Source organism: Notolepis coatsorum (genome assembly GCF_963971535.1).
Source record: "Notolepis coatsorum genome assembly, chromosome: 19".
NCBI lineage: Eukaryota > Metazoa > Chordata > Actinopteri > Aulopiformes > Paralepididae > Notolepis > Notolepis coatsorum.
The window spans coordinates 4256999-4267312 of NC_140183.1; the positions used below are offsets into that span (position 1 = coordinate 4256999).

The 10314-nt window shown below is 44.1% G+C and overlaps 1 protein-coding gene across 1 annotated transcript; it reads left to right on the top strand.

Moving 5' to 3' along the window:
• Positions 1–2601: 2601 nt before the first annotated feature.
• Positions 2602–9847, top strand: LOC311245899 (E3 ubiquitin-protein ligase TRIM35-like; the record flags this gene model as incomplete). Its single annotated transcript, XM_084335924.1, has 6 exons — positions 2602–2752; positions 2947–3146; positions 3764–3859; positions 6180–6410; positions 6704–6726; positions 9184–9847. The coding sequence occupies 6 exons, from the start codon at positions 2602–2604 to the stop codon at positions 9845–9847; spliced, it is 1365 nt and encodes a 454-aa protein (XP_084192050.1).
• Positions 9848–10314: the final 467 nt, after the last annotated feature.

A 10314-nucleotide genomic window follows, 5' to 3' on the forward strand; every position in this document is an offset into this window, starting at 1 on the left:
CCAGAGAAAGACTTTCGTCTTGTTTACATCAGGGTCCCCCATTTTCAATTCATCAGGAAAAAGAAAGCCAGGCTGTGACAATAACAAGACATAGAACAGCTAATAGTATGACAATAATCATACAGCAGCTACGCAGAAGAATATTTCTTGTATTTTCTCAGTAAGAACATGCATAGAGTCGACATGGAGTATCCAGATGACCCTAAGAAGGTACTGTATGTAGAAGGTACTGTATGTATTTAGAAGGTACTGTATGTATGTACTGTATGTAGAAGGTACTGTAGGTATTTAGAAGGTAGTGTAGGTATTTAGAAGGTAGTGTATGTACAGGTCCACGGAGGACGCCATAGCCCATGTGCTGCACACAGCAGCATCACACCTGGACAAGAGGCAGGGGAACTATGTGAGAATGCTGTTCATCGACTACAGCTCAGCATTCAATACCATAGTCCCCTCCAACCTCATAGCCAAGCTCAGGGACCTGGGCTTGAACTATGACCTCTACCAGTGGGTCTTGGACTTCCTGACGGGCAGACCCCAGGTGGTGAGAGCAGGCAACTGCACCTCCTCATCCATCACTCACAAGACCTGGAAAATAATCAATCATATTATTCGGAATAGAGGCTATAAATCTGAATTTCCAAGCTATTTTCTAAATAGCTCAGATGCTAAAGTGGACAATGTAAAAAGCATCGTTGAAGATTTCAATGACTACTTTGTGGGTGTTGGAACTACTTTGGCCAGCAAAATTGTTGTGCCTGAGGATAAAAAAGATATGTTTAATAATCTTATTAATGGTAATATCAGTTCTATGGAGATAAACATCAAATGGACAATTATAGACCAGTGTCCCTACTTCCTAAATTTTCAAGAAATTATTTGTGAAACAACTGGATCTTTTCATTGGCAAATACAAAATACTGAGTGAACACCAGTATGGGTTTAGGGAAAATAGAACTACTACATATGCAGAGATGGAGATGGTAGAAGAAATAACTAAAGCAGTTGACAATGACAAGTGTTCTATTGGTATTTATATTGACCTACAGAAGGCTTTTGATACAATAGAATGAGACCCAATGCAGCCGTTGTAAAGCGCTCTTATCGCCCCAGGGATATGGTGCGCAGGGCTTTCCACCCTCCCCCTCACGCTGTTGAGGTGGACAAGAGCCTTCACCTGTTGTGTCCTTGTTGTGCGCCTTTAGATTTTTCTTAGGCGCTCACAGGACCTCATGGCTACCAGTCAATTGTTGGTTTGTCACGGTGGCCCTAACAAGGGTAAAGCGCTGTCAAAACAACGGCTGTCACATTTGTTGTGTGAGAGCATCGCCCTTTCTTTGTTATACCTTGGCTGGACAGATCCCCCCCCCCCCCCACAGGGATCAGAGCGCACTCTACTCGTGGAGTGGTGGCTTCTCCTGCCCTGCTCAGAGGGTCTTCTCCTGCCCTGCTCAGAGGGTCTTCTCCTGCCCTGCTCAGAGGGGCTTCTCCTGTCCTGCTCAGAGGGTCTTCTCCTGCCCTGCTCAGAGGGTCTTCTCCTGCCCTGCTCAGAGGGTCTTCTCCTGCCCTGCTCAGAGGGTCTTCTCCTGCCCTGCTCAGAGGGGCTTCTCCTGCCCTGCTCAGAGGGTCTTCTCCTGCCCTGCTCAGAGGGTCTTCTCCTGCCCTGCTCAGAGGGGCTTCTCCTGCCCTGCTCAGAGGGGCTTCTTCTGCTGCTCAGAGGGTCTTCTCCTGCCCTGCTCAGAGGGTCTTCTTCTGCCCTGCTCAGAGGGTCTTCTCCTGCTCAGAGGGTCTTCTCCTGCTCAGAGGGTCTTCTCCTGCTCAGAGGGTCTTCTCCTGCTCAGAGGGTCTTCTTCTGCTCAGAGGGTCTTCTTCTGCTCAGAGGGTCTTCTTCTGCTCAGAGGGTCTTCTCCTGCTCAGAGGGTCTTCTCCTGCTCAGAGGGTCTTCTTCTGCTCAGAGGGTCTTCTCCTGCTCAGAGGGTCTTCTCCTGCCCTGCTCAGAGGGTCTTATCCTGCCCTGCTCAGAGGGTCTTCTCCTGCCCTGCTCAGAGGGTCTTCTTCTGCCCTGCTCAGAGGGTCTTCTTCTGCCCTGCTCAGAGGGGCTTCTTCTGCCCTGCTCAGAGGGTCTTCTCCTGCCCTGCTCAGAGGGGCTTCTCCTGCCCTGCTCAGAGGGTCTTCTCCTGCCCTGCTCAGAGAGGTGGGCGTGGCCACTACACCTGGTTATATAATAGAGAGGAGGGCGTGGCTAGGTGAATGGTAGGTGCATGAAAAGTTCTTTCAACGAACGCCCACAGGCGCGAGCATAGTCCAATAGGCGAAGCAAGGCGCTTTGCCAGTAATGACATAACTAGGATTATAACCTTTGATATACAGGTGATAAACATCAGTGTTTCTACACTCCTCATCGACCGACACCCGCCTGCTCCAGATAAAACCCACAGCTCGTACTGAAGGAGTAAGACCAGCTTTAGACAAACACAGGAACGACTAGTGATCAAACAGTGACTTCAACCAGCTGCTGACTGAATCTAAGTAAGTTTATAACAAAAGTTAAAGTAAACTTCAGGGAGCATTCCAGAGGAGGGAGTGTTACTGAGTGACTAAATGGCTTCGTCTCATTGTGAAGAGGATCTGTCTTGTTCCGTGTGCTGTGACATCTACACAGATCCTGTCGTCTTGTTGTGTAGCCACAGCTTCTGTAAAGCCTGTCTGCAACAATACTGGAGAGACAGAGAAGACAAGAACTGTCCACTTTGTAGGAAAGTCTCTTCAATTTTAGATCCTCCTCGTAACTTGATTGATTGATTGATTGAAAACTTTATTAACAGATTGCAGAATGGGTACAATACAGTACAGCTCAATACACACAATTGTTAAGGGGATGCAGACCAGAGAAAGACTTTCGTCTTGTTTCCACCAGGGTCCCCCATTTTCAATTCATCATGGCTTTGAAAAACCTGTGTGAGGCCTTCAGGGAGAGAAGCCAGGGAGCTCCAGCAGGTCCGGAGGTGCTCTGCAGTCTGCACAGTGAGAAACTCAAGCTCTTCTGTCTGGATGACCACCAGCCCATCTGTCTGGTGTGTCAGTCCTCCAGAAAACACAAGGGCCACAACTGCTGCCCCATAGAGGAAGCTTCGGAGGATCACAAGGTATGGCAAAATCATTATTATATTAATTTATTCAATCTTTAATTATACTCAATAAATACACAGAGTAAACATTGTTGTCACATTGTTAATGAATACAGAAACATTAGACAATCAGACCAATTAAATGGGATTCGATTCAGACACTGATGTTGGAGTTGATTTATTTTTGTCCACAACGTAGGAGGTGTGGGAGTCAATGTCAGTGTGGGAGTCAATGTCAGTGTGGGAGTCAATGTCAGTGTGGGAGTCAATGTCAGTGTGGGAGTCAATGTCAGTGTGGGAGTCAATGTCAGTGTGGGAGTCAATGTCAGCGTGGGAGTCAATGTCAGCGTGGGAGTCAATGTCAGTGTGGGAGTCAATGTCAGTGTGGGAGTCAGTGTGGGAGTCAATGTCAGTGTGGGAGTCAATGTCAGTGTGGGAGTCCAGGGTGGCCTGGGTGGCAAACGTACTCCAATCCGTGTGTTGAAACCGGTGCTGCAGCACAGAGTCCTCAGACTTGCATCTTTCAAGTGACATACACCATGAATGAATGAATGAATGAATGAATGAATGAATGAATGAATGAATGAATGAATGAATGAATGAATGAATGAATGAATGAATGAATTCCATTGCAGAAGCAGCTCCAGGCTCCACTGAAGACCTTACGTGACAAGCTACAGGCCTTTAAAGAAATCAAACAAACATGCGTCCACACAGCAGAACACGTAAAGGTACAAATATGCTGTATTAATGATAAATGATTTACTGTAAGGTTGCAGCTGCACTCAACCTGCACACAGTAAAAATAAGTGACATATTGTACATGTGTAGTCCATTGTGGGAGAGACATGATTTTTAACCCCCCTACTGTATATTTCAGTTAGTTAGATAGTAAATTATAACACTACCTCATGCATACTGCACCTTATATGACACTGTGAATACTGTATAGTTAGTTAGATAGTAAATTATATTGACTTATTTCCTTAAACTTATTTGTTTACACTGCTTGTGTTGTTTTTACTACCTGTACCCAGGGGCGGGGCTAGGGGGTGGCTACTTGGGCTCAAGCCCTGAATGTTTTCTGAAAAGCCCTGAATCTATTTTAAAAAAAAATATATATATATATATATATATATATATATATATATATATATATAATTTTTTTTTTTTTTTTTTTTTTTACAATTCATCATTGTTACATATGAAAATATGTTTGCACCAGATTTAGCAGATTTAGCAGAAGCTAATTTCCATCTGTGGTCTATCCAGCTGCTAACTGTATTTGAGTGAGTTAAGTCTTGGTGTTATGGTAGACTCAGACCTAAGCTTTAAATCACAATCAACAAGTTGACAAAAACTTAATTCTTCCATCTTAGAAACATAGCTAAAGTACGGCCATTTATAAATCAAAAGGACGCTGAAAACCAGATCCATGCCTTTATCTCAAGCCAACTCGACTACTGTAATGCACTCCTTACCGGCCTCCCGAAAAAATACGATGATAACTATTTTATTGCAATGCACTATTGCATTATTTTATTCTATTTTACTAACTATTTTATTGCACTGCACTATTTTACTTTGTATCAGTGAATCATAGACGCCTGGCCATAAGAGCATTCGGAGCATCTCTGCTCTCCCACTATTGAACTTGGGGGAGCAAAGGTATGCTCTTGCTCCACCACTTTTTGATCATATGAAAAATATAAATCTAACCATAACTACGTTATGGTTAACTGAGTTTTATAGTGAAAAGAGCAGCTTTATTGGTCAAGATTGAAGGCTCTATATTGCAGGAAATTGCACGTACAGGTTCATTAAATTCAAAAAAAAATCTGCCACCCCTTGCCTGCAAAAAAAAAAAAAAAAAAAAAAAAACTGGCACCTATCTGGGCAAAGCCCCGGATCTCCTACAATCCTAAATCCGACCCTGCCTGTACCCCCCCCCCCCCCCCCCCCCCCCCCGGGGCATAATTATGGGAGACACATGTCCCCTGCATGTTTTCAGAAGGCAGTTATTGTCCCCTGCACTTTTTTACCGTCCAAAACAATGTTACACGACAGGGACGTGCACAGGACTTTAGAGGGGCAGGTGCTCAAAGGCTGAAAAGGGCACTACACTGGTGTGTATATATTAACGGAGCGCGCGTAGCGTGCAAGCTCGATTTTTAAGGGCCCTTTTCGGGCGGGGGCCCCCTTTTTATGTCTTTTGGGGGGTTTTGGTGATCAAATATTGAATATTGAACTATAATAATCAGTGCAGGAGCTCACTTATCCTTGAAAGACACTTTTATCACTGACTTAAAAGGCCCATACATCTCCATAAATGTTCAGGGGGGAGGGAATAAGTGCTTACCCTACAGACCCCAAGAAGTGCTGTATATTCTGTATTGTTTAATATAAATGCATTTTTTATTCCAATCCCGATTTGTATTTGAGATTCCCAAATCCCATCGGACTTGACTTCTTCGTGTCCCTCAGTGAGTGTAATACCAGCATTCAACTGTATGCGCCACAGCGGTTTCTATCATCATCATCATCACCACCCACGCTATGCATAAAATATATAGGTCCGCGGAAAGGCACGCTGAGGAGGCCGTGCAAACTGCAATGGAATATGGGGCATCTCTCTCTCTTTACCTAATATTTTGATTCTATCCTGACATTTTTCAGTTGGAAGGGCAGTCTATGCGTAACGGTAAAAAAAAAAAATCTTTTCAAAAAGGGCACTTTTTTGATGAGGCTCAAAAAGGCAGGTGCTCAAGCACCCCTTGGCCTCTATGTGTGCACGTGCCTGTTACACGATAATAAACGGAGCCGCGACGCGGCACTTGGACCACACGGAAAACGGCTGCTTGTTCCATCTCTGAGCTCACCCCGCGACCTTACAGCCACTGACCACGCCCCACAAATGTGTCACCGCCACCATTGAAAACAAAATTATGCCCTTGCCCCCCCCCCCCCCCCCATCCCCCATGCTGCTATGCTGCCTGAATTTCCGCAAGGGGATCAATAAAGGAATATCTTATCTCATCTTATAATCTCCAGGTCCAGGCCCTGCACACAGAGGAGCAGATTGAGGAGGAGTTTAAGAAGCTTCTCCAGTTTCTCCACGAGGAAAAGGAGGCCAGGGTAGCTGCACTGAAGGAGGAAGAGGAGCAGAAGGGTCAGCCGATGAAGGAGAAGATTGAGGGGCTGGACAGAGAGATGTCAACACTTTCAGACAAAATCAGAGCCATAGAGCAGGAGCAGAACGCTGAACACGTCTCCTTCCTGCAGGTCAGGACTGGTCTCTCTTCTGTTCATATAGGGAATGATGCTGAGGATGTTTAGTACACTGTAAAAACTGGGATTGGGGTTAATTCATATTTATTAGTATAAGTATTATAAGTATTAATAAGACTATGTGCCGTTTGAAATAGAATTGAGCTGAATTCAATGCATTTTAACCATTTATGAATTGCATTTACACAGTTTTAGTTGAATACAATTAGCTGATAGTTTAAAAGTGACCAGATGACGCTCAGTTTTTACAGTGTAGTGTTTAACTTGATCTGTCTTTACCTCCATAGAACTACAAGACCACACTGAAAAGGTAAGTGATTTACCTCTCTTTTTGTCGCTCTCTTTCTCTCTCTCATCTCTATCTCTTTCTATCTCTCTTTTTCTCAATTTCTCTCTTTATTTCTATCTTTCTCTCCTTTCTCTCTCTCTCTCCTTTCTCTCTGACTCTCTTTCCCTGACTGCTCCCATGCAGTGAAAGGTTAACCCTTTCACTGCCACACGACAGAAGGTTAACCCGGCGACCGTCGGTTGTGTGATAGTAAAAGATTAACCTTCTGTCGTGTGGCAGTGAAAGGGTTACGGGCGTCGCTGTTCACCACGGCCGTGGGTGGGTGCGTGACTCGCGGGCGGGAAGCAAAGTTCTTTTTCCGCTCCGGTTGGATTCAGAAGCGTGAGCCACGCGCATTTTCACAGAAATACACTCAATATCTGTATTATTTTTTGTATAATTTTTTTAGCATTTTTAAAGCTTTATTGGTCACGCAGGACCGACAGAGGAGAGGGCGAACGGGAGGAGATGTGGGGAGGACATGCGACAAATAACGACGGGAGGCCTGTAGCTGTTCCGCAACTGTAGCTACTTCCGGGGTAGGCCTGATTGGCCCCGACAGGCACGTGACAGGCGCGGCCACGCCCCGCGGCAGCCTCAGGACGCGCAACGAGGCTGCTGTGGTTCACAGGCGCTTTCCGCCTTCAACGCCGCCCGCAGAGGAGGAAGAGGAGTTCGCGGCGCCTTTCACATCGCAGTCATCAGTCATAATAATTGCGCCGCAGTCGGCAGTCATGCAATCATTTATCAAAAAAACAAAAAAACTTAAGGGAATCGAACTTAGGACCATAGGATCCACAGCCAAGCAGAGTTACCAATTGAGCTAGTTTGTCGATGGTAAAGAAGGGGGGATTACTGCTACATAATGCTGCCGCGACGGAGCTCCGCCGCGACAATATTATTAAACAGCGGCTCTGTCATTGAAGTGGGAAAAGTGAGCCGTATTGTATATTATTAGTACATTGAACAGTGATTAATATTATTAGACAGTGAAAGGCGCCGCGAACTCCTCTTCCTCCTCTGCGGGCGGCGTTGAAGGCGGAAAGCGCCTGTGAACCACAGCAGCCTCATTGCGCGTCCTGAGGCTGCCGCGGGGCGTGGCCGCGCCTGTCACGTGCCTGTCGGGGCCAATCAGGCCTACCCCGGAAGTAGCTACGGTTGCGGAACAGCTACAGGCCGACGGGAGCTGGGATCGAACCCGGGTCGGCCGCGTAGGTGCGCGAGGCACTATGGTATGCGCCACGAGGGCGCCCCACAATATCTGTATTATTACCACACATATAGATGTTGTTCAACCAGCTAATGTGTCCGTATCTTTCCCAATACAAATAAACCATATTACTATACTTTTTCAGGAGTACATCACACTGATTTCATCATTCTAAAATGCATTCTAACATTCTAATTAATGAGATAATAACGGGTTATACATGCAAAATGGACACTGGAACTGGAAATCTTATTTTTATTTTTTTTTTATCTTCAAACGGGGACTGACTTCAACTTCAACTTCAACTTTAAATTACTTTATTTTCCTTTCGGAACTTCATTTGTGCAGTGGTTGAAAGACAAACATACAGTCACAATACATACACTCACCACTATAAAAAATAGTTAAAACTACAGTAAAAAGACCACTATATAAAAAAACACCAACTACATTAAAACTACAGTACTTAAAGCATGATATATTAAAATCCACGTGGAGCAGTTCTATATGTATATAAATAATTAGTGCTGTCAGGCGATTAAAAAAATGTATCTAATTAATTACAGGAGTTGTAATTAAATAATCTAATTAATCGCATTTTAATCGCATACCCATTTCATGCCTGATATATTCTATAATCATATTTCAAATGGCATGTGTCCGGATGGCAGAATTCAGTACTGTATCTACAAAACCTTCTGTTTAATCATCTTCCATCTATTAATTTGCTTAGGTTTTTCAGGTCTGGTCAATTTGAGCATGGTGTTATTCACAGTCAAAGATAAACATTTTGTATTGATATTCTCATTTGGTTCATTACAATTTACTCAAGCCTAGTAATTCTACGTTCTTATGGAATGAATGAGATAAAAAAAATTATTTAATTTTTTTTTTATTAATTTTGAGTTAATTTTCATAACGCGATAATTAGCTGTTTAATTAATTAATCTAATTAACGCGATAAACTGACAGCCCTATAAATAATAGTAGGCATTTACAGCTGTTCCAATGTAAGTCCGTGCGCTTCTGCTCTGAAGTCGGACTCGGTTCTTGCACGAAACCCACGAGCGTCTCTGTCCGTCCGTCCGTCTCTCTCTCTCTCTCTCTCTCTCTCTCTCTCTCTCTCTCCTCTCTCTCTCTCTCTCTCTCTCTCTCTCTCTCTCTTTTCTCTGCGGCTCTGAAGCTATAAGCCCACAGACAGCAGGACTGACTCTTGAATGTTCTTCCAGAGCTCAGTGCAACCTGCCTCGTCCACAGCTGGTCTCAGGAGCGCTGATAGACGAGGCCAAACACCTGGGCAACCTGGCCTTCAGAGTCTGGGAGAAGATGAAGGAGAGGGTCAAGTTCACTCCTGTCACTCTGGACCCAAACACTGCAACACCCTGGTTCTCTATATCTAATGATCTGACCAGTGTGAGACACACAGCCACACAGCAGCAGCTCCCTGACAACCCAGAGAGGAGCATGGAGTATAGGATTGTTCTGGGTTCTGAGAGCTTCAGCTCAGGAGAACACAGCTGGGAGGTGGAGGTGGGAGACCATCCTGACTGGGTTATAGCTGTAGCTAAAGAGTCATTTGACAGGAAGAGTAAGGGGCTAGTGAATTCACCACAACATGGTATCTGGGCTCTACGTTATAGGAGTGGTAAGTACACCAATGGTCTGGGTCAGATCCTCACAGTGAAGAGGAGCCTCCAGAGGGTCAGAGTACAGCTGGACTATGACGGGGGGAAGCTGTCCTTCTACGACCCTGAAGACATGACTCACATCTGCACTCATCAACACACCTTCACTGAGAAACTCTACCCATTCTTCAGTATAGGACCGGCTGGTGATGCCAAACACCCTGATATAAACATCTGCCCCTCAGAGGTGTCTCTCTCTGTGATGTAGTCATGACAGTGAGGTGTGTGTGTGTGTGTGTTTTTTTTTAATCATTTTCCTTGTAGTATATGAGAACTCTTGTGTGGAGAAAATACAATTTTAAACATCAGTTTGCACGTACCACACTTAAACAGATGTGTCCTTCAGTTATTGGTGTAAAGTTGTGGAATTCTCTCCATAGCGAGCTTAAGGGATGTAGTAGTGTTTATCTATTCAAAAAAAATTATAAAAAAGAAATATTTACTCAGTATGAAAATCAAATGTGATCTGAATAGTGAGATATTTTCTTTTCTTTTTTTTCTCTTTTTCTTTTATTCTTTATTCTTTATTATTATTATTATTATTATTATTTAATTTTTTCCTTGTCTAACTGTGAATTGTGAGTTTCTTGTATAATGGTATAAATTATTATTTGTATAAATTAGGTTGTACGCCGACCATTAAGAAAATACTTCTTTAGTTTAGGAATAAGGGGC